The 26,937-nt window shown below is 39.4% G+C and overlaps 1 protein-coding gene across 1 annotated transcript in view; it reads right to left on the bottom strand.

Annotated features, from left to right (window-relative positions):
- Positions 1-679: 679 nt before the first annotated feature.
- The window catches only part of ADAM28 (ADAM metallopeptidase domain 28), a gene marked incomplete at its 5' end in the record, with an annotated part of 34,782 nt that continues 8,524 nt past the window's right edge, over positions 680-26,937 (bottom strand). Inside the window, 12 exons of the mRNA XM_080926757.1 lie at positions 680-1,004; positions 2,404-2,450; positions 3,676-3,744; positions 4,430-4,508; positions 5,413-5,521; positions 12,243-12,321; positions 12,623-12,703; positions 15,567-15,726; positions 17,944-18,046; positions 22,137-22,332; positions 24,436-24,525; positions 26,196-26,373. Of these exons, the coding sequence (XP_080782883.1) occupies positions 983-1,004; positions 2,404-2,450; positions 3,676-3,744; positions 4,430-4,508; positions 5,413-5,521; positions 12,243-12,321; positions 12,623-12,703; positions 15,567-15,726; positions 17,944-18,046; positions 22,137-22,332; positions 24,436-24,525; positions 26,196-26,373 (1,213 nt within the window). The 3' untranslated portion in view covers positions 680-982. The remainder of the gene's footprint in view (positions 1,005-2,403; positions 2,451-3,675; positions 3,745-4,429; positions 4,509-5,412; positions 5,522-12,242; positions 12,322-12,622; positions 12,704-15,566; positions 15,727-17,943; positions 18,047-22,136; positions 22,333-24,435; positions 24,526-26,195; positions 26,374-26,937) is intronic.

The following is a 26,937-nucleotide window of genomic DNA, read 5'->3' as shown; positions in this document are numbered from 1 at the left end:
GGTACCCAACCAACCATACTGGCTCTACCATCTGTCAGTGAGGCTGAAGATGTTAAAGACAATGTGGTTATGCTGTTGACAGACTATCTGAATTTTTTTCTTTTAGCTCAGGAATTTAGATGTTTATGCATGATCTCACAACTTAAAATTTATTTCTAAGAAACCAAATCAGTTTAAAAACTAAACTCTGTGTGGTCAACATCTTTAATTTAGACCAAATAAAACACATCTGTAATCCAAACCCAGCCAACAGGTCTCCAGTTTGTAACTTCTGGCTTATTTTCATTTCTTTAACTGAAACATTCTCTGTTTAGAAAGGGAAGCTCGCTTCAACCATGCCAGTAACTGGCATACAAATATTTGTGACTAATTAAAAAGAAAAACACATTTTACTGGATTGTAGAACACTCCCAAAATAACCAAGTTAATAAAAACTTCAGAAAGCAAGGACATATAGACCAGGGTGCTTACATAATTTTTTTTGAAAACTGAATGTTCTAGTTTGATAAGTTAAAAGAATCAAAACACTGATTATTTAGCAATGATTACACTCCCCCCAACCCAGTGTCTTATGATTTCATGTTGTCTTTTCTGTTCTGTTTTGTTTTTATTAAAGGGTAACATAAATCCCTTCCAAATGAGGAAATTAAGGCCTTCAAGATATTTGAACTGTCAGTCAACATCATAGTAAAAGGGGGAGGGGAATCAACTAATTAGAATTTTACAGTTATACATTCCTTTAGCCATCTCCCTATGGCTAAAAGATATGGGGGGAAAGATCATTTAAATTAGCACATATTTTCAAAAGTGTGTGTCTTTCTTAAAAGTTTTAATTTTCTCAAAATACAGCACAAACCAGAACGTGTTAACCTTTGAGAGTCAAGAGACTAGTAATAATGAAGTAAGCACATCTCCTTTCCATCCAAAATATTGAGGCTTCCACTCTGACCATCTGATCATCCACCTTGACTTAGCTGTTGCTTCAGACTTTTGCATTTGGGTCCCTTAAAGAAAGAAAAAACCTCTCAGAAGATAAAGCATCCTGAAAAATTAACTATGTAGATAAATAGATGTAAGGTGATGCTAATAATAAAAAGAATTCCACAAAACCCTACTCTCTAGTGTAATGTTACATCAAACAATGCAATGAATTAGCAATGAAGAATTAGAAGCAGCAGAAGGTCAGGATGAAAGGTGAGAATCTCACTCTGCAATTCTAATGCTGGTGCAGGTAATTTGAAGAATAAGAACAGAGGAAGGGGGGGGGTGTTATGGGCATAGAGAAGTAGTCCAAGACAAGTAGCCTACCCAGAGGATGAGATGCAGGGAGGGTTGTGGATGTTGGGAGGTTGACTATGGGATGTTGCATTTATTCCCAGCATCTTTGTGCACTATCATGATAAAAAATGAGGAACTGGGTGTCACCGTGACTTTATTTTCAGTCTCCCTTACCTAGGTTATAGAGAAAACTCAGAGTCAAGGCACTTATGCCAGTTCCTGCCTCACAGTAAGCACCTCTTTGGTGACATGATTGGGCCTTTTCTCCTTGACGCTAGCAGTGAATAAAAAAGACAATGATTTCATTATAGATATCTTATGTGGGTACAGAGGTGAACGTACTCTAAAAATAGTAAAGGAAGTGCTTTTGTGTTGCACAATATGGACAAAATGGAAAGTAAATCAGTCAGTAGAAAGGGCACATTTTCCCCTTTGTGGGGTTACTGCCTACCTCCTCACTTAAGTGTAATCCACTTTCCAGTGGCCAGTTCATATTCCAAACACCCTGTCAATGGTCTTTTGCCTCACCAGCTCCATTCATGTTGACACCACAATGTTTTCTTGTTAGCATCTCACACTTTGGCACAAACAACATTTGAGGAGCTAGGTACACCAAACATGTGCAACCTATTTGCTCACTAAACCTATGAGACATCTTGACAAAAAGAACTTCAGACCTTCTTCTTGTATATACAACAGAGAGTTAGGCATGAGGAACTACCCATGAGCAAATGGATTCTGCCCTTTTCTGAAGATTAAAAAGGACTTGACTTTTATTCCAGCTTCCCTTCATGTATCTGCTTTTCATATTCTATCTCTTGCAGAATTAATAAATATCTAACTTTATATCATCTAGAATGAGCATCCAGAAACAATTCTTTGGAAGATATTTGCCTTATATAATAGTTATGTTAAGTATTTTCAACATTTATAAGAGAACTATTTTTCTTTACAGTAAAAATTCAGGAGCCACAAGAAATCAGTACAGAAGGAAGCTTTGCTTTTTCAGGTACCCCAGAAAAAATGTGCTATCATGAGCTTAGGTTAGTCTAGGGAGTGTTGATGAGGAAACTGTGGATTAGAGCTAGTTGACAGAGAATCTACCAGCAAGCATCTGATACTTACAAGGAAACAGGAATTGGTGGCGGTGGGAAATTTGGCTTTGTGGTTAGCTGGTAAAAAGATAAAAAGGGAAAATCACCTTGGAGTAGTTTCTTCCAAAACATGTATGCATACTGAAAATGGTTAACTAATATTCAGGGACAGAGACTTTATAAACTCACCCACAATAATATTTCTATACCCATGAGTTTGACACTTTCAGTTAATTCCGAGTTTATAATCCAGACATGACCACAGATATGTGATTATAAGGGTTACTGTGGACTTAATTTTGTGCTTCCACACAAATCACATGTATCACATGCCCTGGTATGATGATAAGGTTTGGGGCATTTGCACCTTGGGAGTGGAATTCTTAGAATTTGATCCATGTCTTTAAGTGGAAAGATACAAAGAGATGATTGTATCCCTTCTTTCCCTAATCTCTCTCCCCTCCTCTTCTTTCCTTTCTTTCCTTCTCATGTCCCCTTAATTAAAAAAAACAAAGAAACAGCCCTCACTAGACACCTGAAACTCCCAGATCCTCAATCTTAGAATTTCCACTCTCAAGAATGGGTAGAAATACATGTTGTCTAATCTATATAACCTATGCTGTTTGTGTTGCATCACCCTAGACTAAAATTAGATAATATTGAGGGTGAATTGTACTGGTTGGTATTGGCTAGCTTAATACAAACCTAGATGTATCTAGGAAGAGAAAAAATCAATTAAGAAGATGCCTCTACAGGATAGAAATGTAGGCATATCTGTGGAATACCATTCTGATCTATTATTGGTGTGGGAGAGACTGGCCCACTATGGGAGGGGCAATCCTGGGCAGGTAGTCCTGAGTTGTATGAGAAATCAGTCTGAGCAATCCAAGAAAAGCAATTCAGCTAGCTATACTTCTCCTTAGCTTCTGTTCCAATGCCTGTCTTGGTTTCCCCCAGTGATAGACTTATATAAGCTGAAATAAACCTTTTCCTCTTCAAATTGATGCTGGTCACAATGTTTTAACTCAACAACAGAAAGACCACCTAAGACACAAATATTATGTATTATCAACTTCTACCTCTTGGTTCTAAATTTAGGGGATAATTTCACAGGTAAGATTGTAGAGGGATATTCCCACATTTAGCATCTTAAAGATTTGTAGAAGAGTTTGTGTTTTATGTTAATATGCACACAAATCTCACCACTCTTGGAAATCAGTTACTGAGCCGTGTGGGCTTTGTCTTTTGGGAACATTTCCTGGAGGTTGGGCTGGATGGAGGAGAAGAGAAGTTGCTAACTCACGACATCAGGTGGAGGCTCCTGCTCTTCGGTGGGCAGATCAGGCACAGGGAGCTTTTTCATCTGACTCATCTAAAATGAAGAAGTCCAACTTTACAATGAAACCATCTAGTGCCTAAATAAAGCTTGTGGGTAAGTGGCCCTCTCCCAGCTTCACATCCTGAGATAAGTAAGGCAGGCAAGATCCCATTAGCAAAGTGGACCATTTATAGTAAGATTTCCCCAGGCACACCAGGGATAACTTCCATCACAAACATCACCACTGATGCTGTCCTATCAATCTACTTCAGCTGAAATCCCTAGACATGTAAGACATGGAAAAGGCTGTGTCATACATGTTACATATTACATAGTTACATATTCAAATATATGTATTACTTTATGAATAGAGAAATTTACCAGGAGTAAGAATAAACTGAGAATCAAGCTGGACAGAATGAGAGGGGGTAGAAAGAGGAAAGAGGGGACAGGGAGAAAGAGGGAGAGGGGACAGAGGGAACGAAAGAACCTGTAAAATTTCCCACTTTGTTCTTTTTGTATTTTATGATCTCTTTCTACAAGGGCTTTTTAATTCTGAAATTTTCTTTTATGTTATCAAAACACTAGGGAAGAATAACAATGTGTGTGTGCAGAGCTCACAGTTCCTACTATTTGTTAATGTGTGGTTGATTTCTAGGCACTGTTATGCACAACTGACGGACATGGTCATAATGTAAGAAGGGTGGGAATAATAGATTCGGGCCAAACTAGAATTCACCTCCTGGGGTTGGACATCCTTCACCTTTTGGGGTCTACACTTCTGCTTGTGCAGCCTGCCATCCTTGGTAGGTGGTAGCCTGTAAGAGAAAACATGTCATGTGAACTGAACACCACCTTCACCATGCCAGGGAGATCCAACGGAGTATGGACAACTTCATTTGTCTACTGTGCCATGTTCTGCTACCAGGGTTCCTTCTGGTCCCAGGTTATCCCTCAGCTTTTAGTTGCAAGTTAGGTACCATTACTATTCTGTGATTCATATCCACTGCTCGGCAGAACCTTGATCCTTAATAATGATGGTGTTGAGTCAACCTTTACCTAAATCATGACATTTAATTTTTCTTAATTTGACAAGTATTTACCTAAGAGTTATTTTGTATGAATAAGTTCCACCAAAATAAGTCAGTCTTGGAAAATTATGCAAAAAATATCTTGTGCTAAGATGGTGTTTGTATGAGAAAGTATTTGCATATCAATGAAGCCTCCACTTCTCACTTTGGAAGAAAGCAAAGGGCTTTATTAACTTTTCCCTTTCTCCCACACTCATTGGAAGTGATTTCCACAACCTTAGGAGTCACAGAAAGCACATTTATGCAAAAAGTGGGAATATTGCACCTTACTCATAGAGAATCTTCTGCACAATGTCTACTAGACAACTGTCAATCAACAAATGTGTTCTCTTCTTGTAATAAAATGCAAGACTATATAGTAATGAGGGCTAATGTCAACTCTTGTCATTCATTTCAAAAATAGCCACTCACAGGGATGCATATCTTGCTGTGAAAGATTGCCTGGTAAAAGAAATGCATAGTTTCTGTACTGAAAAAACAAAACAAAACAAAACAAAAACACACAAAATAATAAGACAAAAATAAATAAAAATCCATGATATATGGTTTTCTTAATATTTGACCTAAAATGAAAGCTGAAGAATTAAGTCATAGATTCCAGTGTCAAATGATGGAGCACATGAAGGCTTACCTCTGAACTCTCCTCTGCTTCCTCCTGGCACTTTGATGCTGGATCACTATAGCAACCACCACAAATATGGCTGCCAGGGGGAAAAGCACGCCTACCACGATGGAGAAGTCTACAACAGAAAGCACAAAATCTCTATTGGGGACACAGGATCTTACTTCTTTCTAGTCTCCCTCTTTCCTTCCTTTCTTCCTCAGTTTCTTTCTTCCTTCCATCTCTCCCTTTCTCTATCCTTCCCCTTTTGCTTTTCTTTTTTCTCTCTCTTCCATTCTCTTTCTTTCCTTTCCTCCATTTTCCTCCCCTCTGCCCGCCCAGGAAACTATACAATCATAGAGCACAGGCTAGCCTTATACAGATTATGTAGCTAAGGCTAGTCTCAAGCTTGCTGTGATGTTCACCCCTCCAGCTCCCATGTAACAAAATGGGATGCTTTGAACCTGTCTTGACATTTCTATTTGTCCCAAAAATTACATAGCTTTTGCCAAATGAACCTGTCTCCCTGGAAAGTTTCTCACAGCTAATACAATGGTTAATCTTCATTCTTATGATGTGGAATGGGGAGAGGGAAGACCCACATGAACATGGGCTGGGTTCCCAGGCTGAGCTGAAGAGAGAATGAACAGAAAAATCTATGGACACTGTATTTATTTCTCTCTGCTTTCTGACGGTATGTATCATGTGACCTGCTACCTTGTTCCCCCACTGCTATGTCTTCCCCATCATAATGGACTGTGTCTCAAAACTACAAGCTAAAGCAAGCCCTCCCTTTCTTAAGACACTTAACCAATTAGTTTGTTAAAGTAACAAAACAACTAACAGAATTGGAAGAATGAAAATGATGTTGATGATGGTTTCAGTGCTAGTGTTTATAAAGAACAAGTAAAACAGAAATCCATAGGACGCCTTCCAGAGAAGGTGGGCTAGATGTCTTCTTACTGAGAAGTCTTGGAAGAGAAGAAGGGAGGCTGTAGTAGTAGTAGGGTGAAGACTGGAAGCCTACAATAAGGTAGGGACTAAGGAGGATGGCAGAGCAGAAACAAAACACATTTTAAATCCAGCCTTGGAATGAACAGAGAAAGAACTGAAAGCCTTGAGAAAGCATTGCTTCTACTGACAAATAAGGAGCTGAGACACGAGCAAAGAACTGACGGAGACACAGTTCTCGTTTCATCTCTGTTCCTTGCCCACCAGCCTAAGCAGTTCATTCAATCTGGATCCCTTCCCATCACATGTGTTCATTTCTTTTATACTCATCTGAAACCATCAGGGACAAGAAGGTACACACATCTGAAGAACAGAGTAGTCACTCATCTTAGTACATAGATTAGCAATCCAGTCACAAGAAGATGCAGGAAAAGCTTACACATATGAAGACATAACACACAAGTGGAGGTAGACACTGCAGAAAGCAGAATTCAAGATAAGAGAATAGCATTCATTCACATATGTAATTCTCTTCAACTTCCATAATATTGTTCAATGAAGTCAAAGGAAAATTAAACTGGCATTTCTGCTAGATAAAACTTAGCTTCAGGATGAGGGTGTGAATGGATGTATTTGAACTAACATTAGAATAATAAATATTTTAAGAGCACAAAGGACCTAAATGGACTGCTTACAAACATTCCAAATCAGAGAGAACAAAGTTGTGGCTTGGGGGAAAAAGCCAGACAGGACAGTAAGTGTATAGTTTAAGATAGAAATAATTAAACAGGAATACTAGCTTCTTCTAGTGCTAATAATGGTGGTCTTAATCAGCATATTGCATGAAACTTTTACAAAACAATAAAAGTTCTCAGTCTGTGAAAGTACAAAAACAGAGGAAAATTTTCTTTGTAGCCTATAACGAGAGAGTAAGCATTGAGACAAACACAAAGAAGAGACAGTTTCCTTTAATGGTGTGGCCCCTAAAGGTCAGCACAGTCCAGGGCAGGCCATACCTCCAGTCACAGATGGGGAAGAAGTGAAGAAGACAATGCCTGAAACCTGAGTTGGGAGAGAAGGAAGGGTAGAGAAGGAGACTGGAAGGAGTTGGAACATATTGTAAATATGATCAAAGTACATGGCATGGGACTCTCAGCATATCAATACAAATATAATTTAAAGAGAAGACCGAGAGAAAAATGATCAAAGAAAGCAGGTGCAGTTGTAGCTTTGTGGGAAAAGGCTTGCCTAGCATGCAAAAGGTCCTGGGTGCAATCTCCAGGATTGATAATAAAAATGAGAAGGAGGAAGAGAAAAAGAAAGAGAGGATAAATAGTTTAAAATCTCAGAAAGGCAGAGTGCAAATGAACAAGGAAAACCTAAAGAAGTTGTGCTTTGGATGACAATGTGGTCTTAGTATAGGTTTATTGACTATAAAATGAACCATTGTATAGTAGGGGTGCAGAAGGTGAGCGAACCCTTGTACACTGTGCTCAATAGTGCTATGGATTAAGCAAATAAAGAGAAGTGGAAATTTTGGGGAAAATTAATAAAAGAATTACCAAATGCACATCCTCCAAATTAATAAAAGAATGGTTACTAAAATGGCCAACTTTTTACAATATGGCACAAAGCAAAATAAGAAAGAAGTAAAACGAAGCTTAGGAGAGGCAAAAACGCATAGAAGCTGCACAATATAATTGAGGATTTGTGTCCCAGCATATTAGTAATATGTTCTCCAGCTAAACTTTGAAAAGTAAAACTAAACCCAATGGTATATGAGAAAGCAAGGATTTTAATGTTGCATGCATTTCTTAAAAGATGCACGTTTCAAGAAGACTCAGGCAAGATGAATGTAAGCTGAAGATGTTATAACAACACAAACACACGAAGGATTATGGCTCAGCCATCTTGGTCTCTGGGATCTGGGGACTTTGAAAGATGGGAAGCAATAGAAATAGCCATCATAGATTCACAAAAATGACCATGTCAATCTACTGAAAAGACACAACCATTCTAAATGTGTATACAAATAATATCTTGGTTCTAATCAGATGGTCACTGACAGTACCAAGTTGTAATATACAAAAGCCAGTCAAAGGTTCATTTATTTTATATTGCTTTATTTTATTTTATTTATGCTTGAGAGTTTGATTGCATGCATGCATGAGCATCATATGAATATAGTGATGAAGAGGCCGGGAGAGCTTGACAGAACCCCCAGAACTGGCGTTACCGATGGTTATGAGCTGTCATGTGAGTGCTGAGAATCAAGCCAGCATCCTTTATAAAAGTAGCACTAACACCTAAAATACACATTTGGAGGGTTTTTTTTAAGAGCTCTACCCAGCAATTGGTATAACAAAGAAAGTAAACTATTAGTTGGGATTATATGCAAGCAATGGTACTGACCAATCTGAACACAGGTAGGCACAGGAGGACATCGTGCAAAGTCATGTTAATTATTTTTCCTGTTCAAACACAGAGCAACTGCACACATGATCACATGCTAAGCTGTAAAGTAATCTTCAGTGAATTTTGTCATAGGTTTCATGATTACCATGTAATCATTCTTGGTATTAACTAAATAATAACTAGAAAGATCCCCATGTTCTTGCATGGTAGGAAACAGGTTATAGCAGGATACTGGTGGGGAGGGTCAGGGGAATACTGAAATCTGTTGCAGTCAGCTACAAATGAGTTATGATATATTACACTCTAGGGATAATAAAGAAAGAAACTCACTGTTTAGCTGAAAATTTGGCAAATGGATTTATTGGCATCTGTTACCATACAGAAATGATGAATGTTCTTCAATGTACTTTATCAGATAATGTATGTGTGCGGCATGTTGACTTTTTTGCACACATGCTATGGCTCATTTGATGGGTATAAGGAGTTAGTTTTACTTTTGCTTTGGGGGGCTATTATCAAGTCACTGGGTAGCGAAGGTGAAACATGCCAACCATGTTTATAAAAACTAAAGTATGCTCAGAGATTTTTCCTAGGATGAAAGTCTGATTAAAAGCAGTGATTTGTATAACATATATCTATTTAAAAGCTGTAAGTCAAACTGGAAAAGTAATTATATAGTTATGTTTCCAATTAGTAGACAGAAAATGACTCATTAGAAAAATCTCATGCACAGTGACTTTGCAAGCTTCACTGAATAAATTTGAAATATTTCAACAGAAGCCAGGTAATTTAACAGCAAAAAGAATGTTAAGTGTTTGAAGAAGCAAATGTGTTTAAACTGACTTTCAGGTTATATAATGTAAAATGTACACCAAATTATCACATGGTATTTCATACCTAAATAGAAATATTTAATGACATAAATAAATGATTTTTAAATGCAGTTTAGATAGTTAGGTGAAGACAATCTTTTTGAAAGATCACTCATAAGCTTAGCAAACTTTACTATCCTAAATTGTTTATTAGGTACGAATTTCAACACAAACATCACCTATAACAATGGTGACAATGGGTCCCAAGAGTGCTGGCTGTTTCTTCTTCACACTGAACGATAATCACCACCCACTGGAGGGTAGAGTTTGAGGACTTTTCCCAAGGCCATAAGTCTTGAAGCCTACATATGCCATCCCACTATCTCTCTGTGCTTGTGCACTGTTTCTCGTGATCCACTGGGTGTCAATATTTCTTCTGAGCTTTATGGAATGGATCAGTGAGAATAGTATCAAATTTTGTATGTGGAATCTTCACCAATCAAGTAAGAATGAAGAACGACCATAGATTAATAAATACATAAAAATAAAGGTTTCAGGAAGATCAAAGTCATGATGTAAGGTTGTTTTAGTAAAAATCAGAACCCTCAAAGAGTTTTCTGATTAAATGGTTCTGTTCTGAGTGTACCCTGCAACCCCACCCAAATCATGATAAACTGAAGATAATAATATATTGCACCAAAATAGCACATAACCTTAAAAGGTAATCTCCATGAAGATAGAAAGTAAATGAATTTGGAGAAACAGAGTAAATTGAAGTCTAAACATTAAAAATAAATGATATTCTTTTGTTTGAGAATCCTAAAAGGGCGATTAAACTAGGGGGAAACAGTTCATTCAGGTCTGTTCCTAACCATGTCTTCATTCCCATTCTCTGTGAACATAGAACAATACTGGTTCATGAACCCCAGGGACAAAGCTCCAGGAATCACATCGGTGCTTGATACATGAGTAACCAAAGCTGGTCTTATCTGGCTCCAGACAACTACCTGGAACCATCCAGAGAAAGGACTTGAAGGAGGACACTCAAGAGAAGGAGGAGGAGAAGGAGGAGGAGAAGGAGGAGGAGAAGGAGGAGGAGAAGGAGGAGGAGAAGGAGGAGGAGAAGGAGGAGGAGAAGGAGGAGGAGAAGGAGGAGGAGAAGGAGGAGGAGAAGGAGGAGGAGAAGGAGGAGGAGAAGGAGGAGGAGAAGGAGGAGGAGAAGGAGGAGGAGAAGGAGGAGGAGAAGGAGGAGGAGAAGGAGGAGGAGAAGGAGGAAGAGGAGGAGAACTCTCCTCTCTGTGGGATAATTTTTACAATGGCAAGTGGGAGCCAAAGTTCCCAATCTGGCTCATTCCCTCCTCTGTGATATAGAGAGCAGCCTGCTTCCTACTCACAGCCTTATCTTCTACCCAAAGATATGTCAGTAAGAGCATCAACAATCCAAAATGCAAGGAAAAATCATGCTGGTCGGTTTGAGTCATTCTATATCTTGGGCTAAAAAAGATGACATATCCCAAAGAAACTGAGTCCAATGAAATGAAGGCAGCATGTGAATGAACAGAACAGCCCACCCATAGGTCCCATGTGAGTGAACAGGAAAACTGACCTGTAGGCAGCATGTAAGTGAGCAGAACAGCACACTTCAAGAAAAGAACTCAGGGTTACCATCATAATCCAAGGCATGTTCACAGGAGTCCCATGAGTTAATATTAGCTAGTATCTTGTCTACTGGGGAAGTGGAAAAAACCCAAAAGCAAGAAAATGTGATATATTAAAGTCATATTACAGATGAGGAGTTTAGACATAGCTTTCTGTATGAAGATTGACAATGCAAGAGTCTTGAAAATGTGATTAGAATGTTGCAAAGAAGAGGCCTTGGGGATGGATAACACATGTTCCGTAACCATAGTGGATGACTCCACGGGGACAGCATGATGCAGAAACAAATGAGCTCACTGAGAGGGTGACGGCACATGCAAGACCTGAATAAATCCACAAGAGACAAAATCGTAGCAGGGAGAAGAGAAAGTAGACACAGTGTGCCACTCCTGACCAAGAAGCTCTTTGCAATTGATATCCACTTGGAAAGGGAAGTCAGTTTTCTCAATAAAGTCTCATTAGGTCTGCTAATCACATGCCAGGGCAGACACCCCATGTCCAGTTGGTCAATACAACATAGAGTCAATGTGTTTCTGTGAAATTTTATATTATTTCTGTTTTGCTCTATTCTTTAGTTTTTATTTGAGAGAGAGAGAGAGAGAGAGAGAGAGAGAGAGAGAGAGAGAGAGAGAGAGAGAGAGCATGAAACAGGGTGAGTAAGGATGTAGAGAGGACCTGGCAAGCGTTTGGGAAGTAGACAGAATATAATCAAAGTACATTCTATGAAAGAAATTGTAATAAAATATTTCTATAAAAGGTAGAGAGGTGAGCACTAGAATCCACCTGTTTTCTGATGTGTAGTCAGTAGGACCAGCTGTCCCATGCTTCCCCTGCCACCATGACTTCACCCCATAATAGATGTCACCCTTAAACTGTGGCCCCCCAAATAAGCCTGTCGTGTCTTGAGTCATTTTTGTTGGGTATTTTTAATCACAGCAGCAGAAAAATAACTAATAGAAACACATAGGAAGAGCTTGGCAGAAAGGGACCATTTTCTCAGGCCAGACATGCAGTGTTACCTACGGAAGACCGTGGCAGAATCCTCACAGTCAGGAGGAGCCCATCCTTCCTTGCACTGACACTGAAGCTCATGGTCACACACCTAGAGGAAGATGGATGCTGTGAGTGTCACCATGAGACTTAGTGCACCCTTCAAGGCCCCATTCTTCCCCATGAAGTTGATTTTAACTGAGACTCTGTTCTGCTGACTTTTGTCTGGCCAGATGAAATGGGGATCACACAGAAGGATGTCAGTAATGAGTGCTCAGACAGTCTTCCTTGCTGTATGCTCCGGAGTGTCGTAAGAACCGTGAACACTAAGAACTGAGGCCATCCTTTCTGCACAACAGATCTAAAACTACATACGGCTCAGAAAACTGGAGATTCCTGCTTTCCACACTTACTGCGTGCCCCTTGCACTTGGAGGAGCAGTTGGCCGACTTGTATGTCTTCTCCTTGTCCACACACTCTGCATTGATGCACACCTGGAATGATGTGCAAACGTGAGCTTGATGAAGCATTTCCAATGCTTCCATCGTGGTCAACAACTGGATGGAACTGAGTCTTAAATTTTTCATCAATTCTGTCCCCAAACATACTTTCTTAAAGGAATTTTTATTAGTTCCTTGTTCCATGAAAAATTTTTTTACAATATGTTTTGATCATATTTATTTCTTCAAATCTTCCTGGGTCCAGCCTCTTTTCTACCCACTTAACTTCATCTCTTTAAAACAAAAGAATTAGGACCAATTTGTGCTGTCTAAATATTCTTGGATGTGGGGCCTTCCACTGGAATATGGTCTACTTTTTGGGGCATGGGGGTATTTCAGAGAAAACTGACACACTTTCATCCAGCAGCTACCAAATTCCAATGGTACCTCAACTAGCAGTGGGGCTTCGTGTCTATCCTCTCTCCATCTGTTGGGATTTTCCATTACTTGAGCTTTCACAGGTCTTGTTCTTGCTGTTACAATAACTTTGAGTTCCTATGTGCAGATATCTTGATGTGTTCATTTAATATTTGTTATTATTTATCCATATGAGTGAACGGCATAAGTATGTTGGTGCCTGTAGAGGCCAGAAGGAAGTGCACAGTCCCCTGTGAATGGAGTTACATGTTGTTACAAGCTATATGGGTGCTGGGACCCAAATGTTGGTCCTCTGTAAGAGCAGCATGTTCTCTTAACCACTGAGTCATCACACGATGACCAAACTCAAACATTTTATTAGGAACACACTAGCAGGTTTTGAAAGAGACAGATCAAACTCTATAATTTTTACTATATAACACAATATTTAGAAAGCCCTCCATAAAATGCCTTTGTGTATTTCCTGATAGGTACCTCATTTATTCTAACAGCTCCTCTCATATGGAGCGATTGCTGATCATGGAACCAATCATACCTGTAACTGACATCCCAAAGTAAGTGCGGGAATCACATCACACATGATGCTACAGTAACTACCATGATAAGAAGTAAATGGCTTTCTTCTTTGCTCTTCATTATTATCAGAGAAGCCATTATTATCAGAGAAGCTGTCATCCATTGAGCACCCACTAGTTCTGAAGCACTGAGATTGACACACTTTGTCTTTCAGAGCCCGAATCACCGCATGTGGGATAATTGTTTTAGCTCTACCCAATCACCTGTATATTTTGTGTTTCTGCTTTGCAGCTAACAATCAATTGTGTATACATACTATATCTTCCTTAACCATTCATCTCTTGATGGGCATCTAGGTTGGTTCCATTTCCTAGCTATTGTGCATAGAGGGTGATTATCACTGGTGTCTCTATAGTAGGATTTAAGTATCTTTCCTGTTTATGTCTAGAAGTGGGATAGTTGGTTCAATTGCCTGAACAAGACCTACATAAGATCAAACCAGCCACAGTTTCTGCACAGAGGCAGTAGATGATCTCCAGGCCCTGCCCTTTATTAAAGGGCCATTGACCATTTATACCTTCTGGACATGATGGCACTTATCTTCTTTGAGTATATGACAACTGGTAGGCTTCACGTTCCTGTGCATGTTCCTACATCCTGGCAATTCTGAGAATGAGGAGGAGGATGGTGGAAATAATAATGAATTTTTAAGGAAGAAGTGGCAGAGAGGATGCTGGGAGAGTTGAAAAAAGAAATAGGGTATAACTAAGCATTTTTCCTATGTACACATCTTAAAACCTTAAGGGATAAAAAATAAAGGATGCCCTACCCAAGTACTTATGATGTTTTATAAGATGATCCTAAGGACATGGTGGGCCCTTATTAAATGTTATTGGAGGGATGGGTGCAGGCTTGCACACATCAAAGACAAAAAGATATTGTGAGCATGATGTTCTAAGGAAGACAGGAGGTGGTCATAGGTATGGAGTTTGGCACTGTTCTTAATCTTTTCTTACACTTGAGCTTCCTTTGTATGATTGCATTTGAATAAAATGTTCTGTTAAAAACGCATGGGGAACTTTCAACAGTAAAGATCCAAACATATTGAAGTACAGTGCAGTGGTGGTTGTTAATTTGAATTGTTTGATATGCATGGAAGATGATTACAGACACCTGGCTTTGTTAATAGGGTAGGTATCTATGTGCTTTCTGGGCCTTCCTTGGTTTTACGGATGAGCTTAAACAAACATAGGTTAATTTTGGTCCTTCCCTGTCCTTTGTCAGGGAAGCTGACTACTACACTACAAGTTGACAAGACAAGCAATTAGGTGATAAAACTCTAACAATAAAAACTCATGTCATGTTGGTGACCATATTATGCTTAAGGAAAAATCCTCTTGGTAAGAAAAAAAAAATGCATGGGCTGGAGAGATACCTCAGCAGTTAAGAGCACTGACTGCTCTGACAGAGGTCCTGAGTTCAAATCCCAGCAACCACATGGAGGTTCATAACCAGTTGTAATGGGATCTGATTACAAATACCTTCTTCTGGTGTGTCTGAAGACAGTGACAGTGTGAGTGCACTGTCATAAAATAAATAAATCTTGGGGGAAAAAAACAAGAAGGAAAAGGTGCACAAGGGACAGCCTTTTGTTTCCTTCGTCTGCAGTGCTGGTGGTGAGCCTGGGGCATGAATGGGTGCAACAGCATGCTGGGAATGGCAGGAGGCAAGGAGAGATAGCATTAGACCTTGGTGGTAACAGTGTGCTGCTGAGTTTATTATGAAGGTTCTGAACTCACTACTGTGTAAGTTTACAATCAGCCTAATTATTTCAGTCTCCTTTAGTTTCTCTTTTGTTCATCTGCATTTGGACTATGATCACAGGTTCGTAATAAACAGCCCTGAGTTGAAATTGAGGTACAAATGTGAACCCATCAACCATCAAAGCACAATTTTAACTTGCCTGGTTATACCCACACTTGGTTCCATTGGCCACCATGTCTACTCCTTGACTGATGTCTTCAGGTTCAAATAACTTACATGTCAGGAAAGATACTGTAAGTCCTTTCCAGGGCAGATCACCTGACCCGCCCTCACAGAACAACTTCCCACACATGATATCTCTACAAACAACAAAAACAACAAATTACAAACTTTATTCCAGGATTCAAATTTCAGTTTTATAGAAATGTAAACCAGCCTTGACTATTTAATAAATAATATCTCTCTTATAGATTTTAGTTGTACCCATGCACAGTGCCTAATTCTGTATCAATAGGACCCTCAAATGTTAGAGAAATATATTGTTTCTCAAATATAGATCATTTTACAAGTAATTTTTGCCAGTCAACTAAGTAACTGTGAATGGGGGAAGGGTAGGATCTTAAACTGAAATTCTAGAAGGTGGCTTTGAATAAGGGTGCATGCCCCATTTCTGGGCATTTTTTTTCTATCAGTTTTGATGATGAAATGTTTTCTGGTTAGTTTTTATCAACTTGACTCAAACTGGAGTGACCTAGGAAGAGAAAACATTAGTTGAGGACCTATCCCCATCAGATTGGTTTGTGAGCATGTCTGTGTGGTGGATTCTGGATGAATTATTGATGTAGGGAGATAGCTTCACTATGAGCAGTGTCATCCCTAGGCAGATAGTAGTAGGTGGGATGCGTAAGAAACAAGCTGAGTAAACCATTGGGAGTAAGGCAGTGACTAAAACTCCCCAGAGCCTTGGCATCATTTCTTCCTTCAGTTCCTGCCCTGGCTTCCCTCAGTGATGGACAGTAACAAGGAAGTGTAAATTATTCCAATCCTTTCCTCCAAAAGTTACTTTGAACAGAGTGCTCCATCACAGAAACAGAAAGCAAATTAGGACTTAATGTGATGGGTAGAGCAGGCAAAGCCATCACTGATGGAGATGTGTCCGGAGATGGAGTTAGAAGATGCTCAAAGGGAAGATCCTTGACCTTACAAAAAAGTCTAGACAGTCATTTAATTTTTTATTATTTTATTTCCCTTAGATAAGCTCTAAGAGTTGAATGCCTCAATTTTCCACTGGAGAGCGGTCTGCACCAAGCCAGAGCTCTCTTGACATTTCAAAGAATTAAGTATAGCATCCAGAGCTCTCCCTCTGAACTTGCAGATTAAACTGCTCAACACGCAGAGAAGCTACTGGCCAACCAGCACCAAATGTAAGAAAAGCCAAAGTCAAACCATAGTCGATTGCTTCAGGCCAACTTCAGAGGAAGCTCGTGAAAAAGTGGTCTAGAAGGCAGAGAATGAGGCTGTGCTGCTATTGCTCATGGTTAGAAATGATATGGATGCCAAACTGGAACAGCACAGGTGTTCCACACTCTGATGGGCGTACTCAAGAATCAGATAATGATTCATAACAAAACTGCAAGGATGGTATTGGACAGAGAAAATGTGGAGATGAATACCCACCACAGATAATGACTAGGTGACCCCAGGTGGTGTCTGAAGGGGGACAAAATGTCTGAGCATCATGTTACATTCATTATTTGCCTTTAACACAGCCTCAAAGGGTAATACAATACAGGCTACAGAGGAAGGATGGACCAGCCCTACAACCTTTCCACACACACCCCATGTATTGATTGCTAAACCCTGTGGGATTCCTTTTCCATAACTGTTTTATTCACACCCTAACATATGTAAATAAAATGAATAAATACAGTAACATAGTTAAGTTGAATTTTAAAGGTTGTCTTGAAGTTGCAGAATAAATATATATAGAAATCTCAATTTCATCTGGTATGGTTTTTATCCCTTTTTTTTCAGGATATCAATATTGAGATTAAAATGAGTTCTTTGAGTGAATTGCTGTTCACTTTTCTTGTTATAATCTTTCTCATGCAAATGTCATGACACATTTAAATACAAGCATATATGTCTTATAGTGGTTGTTTTCTGTGTAGATGAATATTTCTACCCAGAAACTTATAATGAGAAGTACTAGCTTGAAAAAGTACCAAGAGAATGCCCAAGTTCTTTTCAATTTTTTCTAGATATATTTATTTTGTGTGTATGACTGTTTTGTCTGCATGTATGTATGCGTACCATCCACATCTGAGGGAAGTCAGAAAAGGGATTCGGTTCCCCTGGAATTGTAGCTACAGGTAGTTAGTTGGAAGCCTCCATGTGGGTTCTGGGAATTGAACCCAGGTCAATTCTGTGATAGCAGCCAGTCTTCTTAACCTCTAAACTATATCTCCAGCCTACAAGTCACTTTTTCTTGAACTAGAGTAAGACAGAATGTGGAAAGAAAATGTATCATTGTCCACTGGGGATTGTGGAGAGGTTTAAACAATATAGCCACTTACTTGGCTTTGCAGGGAATGTGTGTGCCATTCTCCATGTGACAGTATCCGTACTTTGACCCACTTTCATTCTGCTTGTAACATGACTTATTTGCAACCTTGGTTCCTGGGATTAGGCACAGGTGAAAGTGGCATATTTGAAGAGAAAGTAGATAAGAAATATAGTACTATGAAGTATTAGCAAAACCTAAAGTTAGCATTAAATGTAAAGATTGAATGCCCCTTGTCCAAATTAATTGAGACTGGAAAGTTTTGGGTTGCAAATCTTTTATACTTTGAGACATTTTTATATAAACCTTGTGATAGCTGCAGAATAGGGGCCAACCCCAACATAAAGTTCATTTACTGCTTCATACATACGTTAAAAGCATAAACATATAACTGTTGATCATTATGGCTACACCACAACACTATAACTCATAGGTTTCATGCATGAGTCATTTAAATGAGTTGAGACATATATATATATATATATATATATATATATGTATATATATACATATATATGCATACATATACATACATATATGTGTGTGTGTCTGTGTGTGTGTGTCACTGAGAACCAGGCCTATTCAGTAATATGTGGTGATAAATATTAGCCGTTCTTAGTGCTGTCACAGACATTCACTCCAAATCACACAGGAATATACAGAGGCCAGTTTCAACCACCTCTCCCCAAGTCTAACCCTCACACCTGACTGTATGCTGCCCCACTAACTGATGAATAATTTTTTTTTCTTTTTTAATAGATATTTTAAGTATTTACATTTGAACAAAGGTGTGTAGCAATGGTGGGTAGGGAATTGGGAGTAGCCACCAACAGTCCCAGATGCCACGAATGAGGCTCCCAGGACTCAACAGGAATAAGATTACCTGAAATGTTCAACAAAGGGGAGGGAGAACCTGTAGAGACCATATCCAGAGCTTAGGCAAGGCCCCTGTTGGGGGATAGGGCCACCCACCCTTCTCAAAATTTTAACCCAGAATTGCTCCTGTCTAAAGGAAATACAGGGACAAAGAGTGAATCAGAGATTGAAGGAAAGGCCATCCAGAGGCTGTCCCACCTGGAGATCCATCCCATATGGAACCACTAAACCCAGCCACTATTGCTGATGCCAAGAAGTGCTTGCTGACAGGACCTGATATGGATGCCTCCTGAGAGGCTTCACTAGAGCCTTACAGATACAGATAAGAATGCTTGCAGCTAACCACTGGACTGAGCACAGGGACCCCAATGAAGGAGTTAGAGAAAAGACCAAAGGAGCTGAAGGGGTTTGCAACCCCATAGGGAGAACAACAAATCAACCAACCAGAGCTCCCAGAGACTAAAACACCAACCAAAGAGTACACATGGAGGGACCCATGACTCCAGCCGCATATGTAGCAGAGGATGGCACTATCTGGCATCAAGTCCTTGGCCTGTGAAGGCTCGATACCCCAGTGTAGGGGAATGTAAGAGCGATAAGGTGGGAGTGGGTACATGGGAGGGAGAGCATCCTCACAGAAGCTGGGGTCGGGGAGATTTAAAACTCTTACACACTGTCAAACATTAGATAAACCTTTGATGGATAATTAATGAAAGCAAAACAAGAAAAAATATAGTTTTATAATTTTTGTTTTGTTTTCAAGAAAAATAATATATAACATCAATTTATAAACTTGCAACATTTTTAATGAGTTTCATGTTTTGATATTCAAGATGATAAAAATATTTGTGACTATATTTCCTGGGTTATTTGGATCTTAGGGACATATTAATTCCTTATTATAACAGAACAGATATATACTGAAAGCAAGTAACTTTATGTATAGGCAAAGAAAGCATTATAATCCAGCCCCTAACTTCTGAAGTACTGATTCTAATATTTTTAAACGTAGCATTCATATGTCTTCCATCAAACACCTTCATCACTATCTTTGTTTAGACATCCTATAATACAAGAGAAGCAGGACTGATATAGATTAATGCACTCTCACATGTTTTATCCATCCTTACCCTTCAACTCTTTTATTCCTCAATTATTTATGACCATAACAAACAGTATTGGAAGAAAAATTCTCATTGACAAATATTTCTTAATTCAATGGCTAGGATAAAGAAGGGCAAAGCAGTGTGTTTGGCTGTGTGTCTAGTTTTCCAAATCTTTGTCTCTGTAAACATTTTCATATTTTGCAAGCAATGTGCAGTGTTAGGTGAACATCCTAACCCATCTTTTTTATTATTAATTAATTATATTTTATTTACATCCCAAATTTGTCCCTTCTCATCTAGTCTTGCATAATTCTGTCCTAATAGCTGCCACAACTCTTTCCTGGGTCACAACGTAGAAGGTTAGAGGTTAATTAATATTTCCTGTAGAGCCTTGTAGAGTGAAGATAGTTTTAGTCTTTATTAATTGAGCATTTTCATTTCTTTACTATTATGAAATATCTGCTTATCATAATACCTGCTTAATATCATAATCACACATTTGGAACCATGAGTGTTTATTTGCAGGGGGCTAAAAACTGACTTTGAAATTTGACCTTTGACCAACCCGACAGGATTTCTCCAATCATGCAGTAATGGCACTTTTAATTTGGAGATAACCAGCAACATCTAATTAGACTTAACAGCTAGATCAATACAAGGGAATTCATGCCTGATATTACCAATCATTTGTAGCTAGAAAGGTTGTAGAATCTAGAGGAGATATTACTAATACTATTTATTCTAAATCAATATAGCATCTAACGTTATTCTAAAAACACATCCTTATACTCATTAACAGAAGATTTCCAAAAATTTTTTTTTGCAGCAGACAAAGGCTACTACAGAGATCCAAATATGGTCAAAATGCAGAGACTGCATGACTGTACTTGCTGGTTTTGTGTCAACATGTCACAAGCTGGAGTTATCACAGAGAAAGGAGCCTCAGCTGAGGACATGCTTCTGTGAGATTTAGCTGTAAATTTTCCCAATTAGTGATTAAGGGGGGAGGGCCCAGCCCATTGTGGATAATGCCATTCCTGGGCTGGTAGACCTGGGTTCTATAAGAAATCAAGCTGAGCAAGCCAGTAAGTAACATCCCTCCATGGCCTCTGCATCAGCTCCTGATTCCTGACCTGCTTGAGTTCCAGTCCTGACTTCCTTTGGTAATAAACAGCAATGGGGAAGTATAAGCTGAATAAACCCTTTCCTCCAAAACATGCTTCTTGGTCATGATGTTTTTTTGCAGGAATACAAACCCTGCCTAAGACAATGACCATGAGGTCCCTATCCTTAGCACACCTACAACACAATCCTTACACTTCAGGCTCCAGACACAGGAAAAAGAGGGCAGAAAAACACACAAACCAGAGGACTGAGATGTCCGCTACAAGGTAGTATCTTCTAGGCATGACTTTATGAAATCTCAACCATGTCATTGCCTAAACAAGACCTGAATAATGACCACATCATTCAACACTCGGTGGAAATAGGAGAATCCATAAGACCCCACCCCTAAAGGAAAAACAATTACAGGAACCAATGGCTGTAGAGGGAGGGATAATCAATTTTCATCACTTATGAGCACCCTGATAAGTTATGCAATACCAAGTGGGTAGCTCTAAACACCTGTATGTATGAGCAGCTCTAAATAAACTTGGTAAGTTCTGTACAGGGACGGCAGTGGGGGGAGGGTATTGCAAGTTGAGAGTGAGAGAAGTTAGATAAAGAGATAGAATTGATGTAAATACAGTGTACTCCTGTATACAACCTCTAATTAAATATGTTAACAGTAATTATTTATAATTTTGAGAAGTGACACAGTTTCTAAGAGGGAGGGAATAATTCTTTGGCCAAAGTCAAACCCTGTTACTGGAGAGGAAGGAGAGGAATTTGTCCCTGTGACACTCATCATCATTAATCTGATGGGTGCTGGAATTGCTATGGAAACTCACTAGGATGTTTCCAGAAATATTTGATGAAGGGAAAGTCCATCTTGAGTCTGGATGAGCTATAGCCCTAGACGGCATGAAAAAAGAAAAGCTGAACTCATCCTGCATTTCATCTTCTTCTGCTTCCTGATTGGGGGATACGATAGAACCAACTGCCTTCTTGAATTCCCCTTCCTGAAGGACTTTCCCTGGAACTAGGATCCTCCTTTTGTTAAGTTTCTTTCTTTGAACACTTAATCACAGTAGTAAAAGAAGTAACACATACAGATCCTTACCTGGGCCCCACATGTCCATGCACTGCTGTTGCAGGGTGGGACAACTGCCCTTCAAGCAGTAACCACGCCCATTTTGACAAGGGAAGCCATTGACTCTGAATCTGTCAATAGGGCAGTGGCTGGTTTTACCATCACACATTTCAGGCAGATCACACTCATTTTTTGCTGCTCTGCACACAACCCCAGGCTTTTTAAGCTGCAAAGAAGCAAAAAATAAAGAGTATGCGTCATCCTGCCTTTTGTCCCGATACCTTAGATTAACACAAACAAACCATTCAGTCTTCGGGGCCATGGTATAATTTTACTGTGATTAATTTTTGCTCTACATCTATGTCATGCCACTTGTGTTGATGTTGGCCAATACTCTGAGTCTTCAAACAATTAATTTTTGAATTTGTAACACAAACACTAAAGAAGCATTCAGTAATATAAGAGACACACTCATGGCATGCAGAGTTGTAGCTCTCTCTTTGTTGAATACTTCTTTGTCATGAATTACAAGATTTAAGTCTGTAACTTCAGGATTCGCTAGTGAAGTGAAAGGGAGAGAGATCAGCAAACAGCAGATCCGCATACCTCAAGACTTTCCCAGGCATTGAGTTTCCTCTGTTCTTTTCATTGCAGAGTAGGGCATTTCTTGTCAACTCTTGTTATGGAATGTTGCATTGTGAAAAAAAGAACTAGCCAAGTACCCTCTTGCAATATGAATTCTTTTGCAACAGTACCTTAAATTTTGCCCTTACTTCCTTAGAAAAACCTTAGAACAAACTCCTCTTCCACTTCAATAAATCAAAGGAGGTCCATCCTTTGCTAGCTGTGTGCGTAGGCACAGACCACATACACCAAACAACTTCCACTGTTTTAATTCCGGTTACAGGATCAGACCAAAACTGCAGCCAGAGTTTACCAACCCTCCAAACGTAATTCCCACAGCTCCAGCCAGTTTCGTTCTCTTACAACAACCCACAGAGTCCCTCCCACCCTCTCTTATGATTTAGACATGCTTTCTTTTGGTGTCTAACTCTAAATCTAAAAATCAAATCATTCTGTTTCCCAGTAAGCAAACATAATTCTTTTTTTTTTTTTTTTTGCAAAAATAATTCTTTCATGAAAAGTGCCCTTTGATCTCCCCAGTAGATAATGTGGTTATGAATTTGGGCTATGAGTTAAATAACATGGTTGTGAATTTGGACTACGATTGAAGATGGGAGAAGTTCCAGTCAATTTAAAATACTTTTCTAATAGATCCATCACTACAAGCGGGTGTGAAATAATGTCCCCTAGGGAGGCCCTGAAGTATGAGAAGCAGCAGAAAGAGAAACTTCCAATAGCCGGCCTTGAGCCAGCCATGTTTTCTCATGTTAGTTTGTCTATTAAATAGTGATCACATTTTTTTATTTTTCAATTATACTGTATAAACTTAAGGTGAACAATGTGGCATTTTGGGGTGTGTGTGTGTGTGTGTGTGTGTGTGTGTGTGTGTCTAAATCTCTATAGTGACATAATTATTATGGTCAGCAAATTAACATCAATCTCATATGGTTGCTTCTTTGCATGTAAGTGTATGATTACAGAAAGAACATCTGGAATCCACTCTCAGCAAACTTCCACTATGACATCCATTATTTTTATATTGCATGTAGGCAACACCACCTGCTGCCTAGACTAGACTTCTAGCTCCATGAATCCCACCTAACTGCCTATTGACACCCCTTAGCCAACCTCATTTTTCCACCACTGATAACAGTGGCTTTACTATGTATCTGCTTAGTCAACTCTTTTTGTTAAATGGAATCTGATGTGTTCCAGACTGCCCTTGAACCTTTACATAGTCAGTGATAATTTTGAACTTTTGATCCTCTTAGCTCCACCTCCTAAAAGCTGATACTAGAGGCATGAGCTACCATGACTGGTTCACGCTGGACAAGCACTCTGCCAGCGGAACCATAAGCCCAGCCCTAAAGTCAATGCCGTTAGAGTATGTATCTCCAAGAGACCGTGCAGCATTCGTCTCGCTGGCTCTTTTCTTTCACTTGGTTTAATGTTCTCATGGGTTATCCTGGCTGTCGTTAATAGGACACACCCTATTTTTCACCATTTCTGCCCCAAGACTCCAGTCACTCTAAAGAAAATGAGATGGTACCTTACTTGCATTATTGGGTATCAGGCTGAATCTGTAAAGTACCTAGTGAGTGACAGTCTTCATTTTCAAGGAAGAGCACTGTCCTGCCTGTTCGACTTAACATGATCACTGAAACATCAATATAAAAAATCATAGTTATAAAAAAATGAATCTTACTTGGCATTTCTCACAGCACTCTCCCAGGGCACACTGGGAACCTGCTTTAATTTTACAGGTCTTGGCATCACAGCATTTGTCTGTACATTCCTAGGAAACATCGGCCACAGATGAAAGCAGAGATTATTATAGCACAGTTCATAATACAGATCATAATACAGATACTTTGTATCACTTAAATTTCTCCTTCAGTACAATAAGAATAAACCAAGACATTCTCAGGAAGAGTCTGAGCAGCTGGTGGCTTGTTTTTTGTTTTTTGTTTTTTGTTTTTCTGGCTTGTTCTTACATAGATGTTAACAGACATATTCTTTCTATTCTCTTAAACAAATTCATTTCCCTCAAGTCCCCCATTCATAAATATTAATAGGTCATTTTATTCTCGAGGAAATATGAAGAAAAACAAAAGGAAAAGGGTAGTTTTCAGAAAGATCTGACTTAATTAAACCCAACTCATCAGTATATTTCTATCCTATCTTCAGTTCAGTTCTATCTACCACATAGATACCGGATATTATTAAATGAGTTTTTGCCATACATACTCTGTCCATTAACTCAATTCCAGTACATATGCCAGAATAACCACTAATGTGGTCCAATACATTTGTCAGGGGCATCATATTGCAATGTTAAATAGCTGGACTCCGATGAAAGTGCTATCATTTATTCTGATGTTGGAGTTTTTGAGAGGGCCAAACTTCAAACCCTTTCTGCAGAGTCACTAGAGAACCAAGAACCTCAGGCAACTTTCATGGCACCTGCCAAGATTTCTACTGAAAATGGAGACTTCAACTGTTGAAATATTGTTAGAGTTAAAACTACTTCCATTGATTTGAATATAAACACCATCAGGGGAAGATCACCCTTGAAGATAGAATACATAAATCTTTAACTAATCTGAAGTCACTGCATAGCTAATCCTCAGGAGAAAGCATGTGTCACTCTTATTAAATGCAATAATGGGGTTAGGACAGAATCCTACTTAGAATCCTGGCTGCCCTTTAAAGAGGATGAGATCCAGATAGGGATTGTGATGTCTGAGTCTTGACAGATAAGGAATATGTAACAGCAATTCACGCCAAAAGAGGTGTGAGAGTCAATAAATCCATGGCCCCAGGTACATATGCAGCAGAGGACAGCATTCTCTGACATCAATGGGAGGAGAGGCTTTTGGTCCAGGGAAGGCTCATTTTCCCAGTGTAGGGGAATGCCAAGGTGCTGAGGTAGGAGAGGGTGGTTGGGAGAGGGAGCACCTTCATGGAAGCAAGGGGAGGGAGGGGGGGATGGGATTGGGGAAAAGGAGATAACATCTGAAATGTAAATACAGAGAATGCCCAATAAAAAAATTAAACATAAAAAAAGAAAGGAAAAAAACCAACTTGGGTCTAGATCTTGACTCTTGCCCCAGTCAGGTCTGTGAGCCTTGAGAAGCAAATGATTTAGTCTTTCTAAATTGTGCCATATTGCTCCAGCTAAAGAGATGCTCAATGGTACAGTCACTTGAGCTACCTGAAGAATTTCAATCAGAATGCTAGGGATGGAGACACGAAGTCCATATTGGAGAGGGGTGCTGTAAAGTAAGGATAAAAAGAGATCTAGGAGGGGGGAAGAAGAAAAAAAAATACTAACCTCTGCATACCCCGTCATATTAGCCTGAAAAATATCCACCTATCCGAAAGCCCTGAGAAGTTCAGTTTTACAGTGGACCACATTCTTAGCAATTGCTGAATGAACTAGAGTATTTAAAGGGCTAGAAGTACCTTGGGTAAGCCACAGTCACAGTCCTCGCCCATTTCCACCAGCTGGTTCCCACAGACTGGGGTGGATACAATATCTGAAGGCAAGGGGCTATTGAAGAGGCAATGTGACAATTTTTCTTCAAGAAACTGTCCGTAATTGACACGGCTGCAGGAGCTGAAGTCAGTGGGCATGTGAAACCTATGCAGGTAGAGGAGAAAAACCAGTACTGTCATGTTTTTCGTATGGGAAGTAATGGCTGATACCAGCTACAATGATACTTACAAATGACCTCACAGATCAAATCCAACACACCAGGTGCTAAGATGTGAGGACATCTGCATTTCCAGACTCAGCCTCCTGTGTGAACATAAACATCTCAGCTTCGGGGGAAAACATGGTCATTCTCAAAGTACAGCATGCTGATACTTCAGGGAGAACAAAAATGTGCCCTGGCCTGTCTATGCCAGATTCTCCTCGGTAGGAGGATAATGGGATCATATTTATGCATAGATTTAAAAATTCATATTCCCTCAGATAAGTATCAGTTGTCATTCATTTCATCTTATTAAAGAAGGTGAGGGTTAAACATGCAAAAGTAACTAGGAGAGGTGACAACTGTGCAACTGGGGGAAGCCTTTTTGTGGAAGGAGCATGAAAAAAAAATCTAATGGAGTGAGGAGAAAGGTAAGAACAGAAAAGAGGAAGTGTGCATGTGTGTGTGTGTGTGTGTGTGTGTGTGTGTGTGTGTGTGTTTGTGTGTGT

This window comes from Micromys minutus, assembly GCF_963924665.1.
Source record: "Micromys minutus genome assembly, chromosome: 12".
Classification (NCBI taxonomy): domain Eukaryota; kingdom Metazoa; phylum Chordata; class Mammalia; order Rodentia; family Muridae; genus Micromys; species Micromys minutus.
Note: the sequence above shows the minus strand (reverse complement) of the source record. Positions and strands in the feature narration are given on the sequence as shown.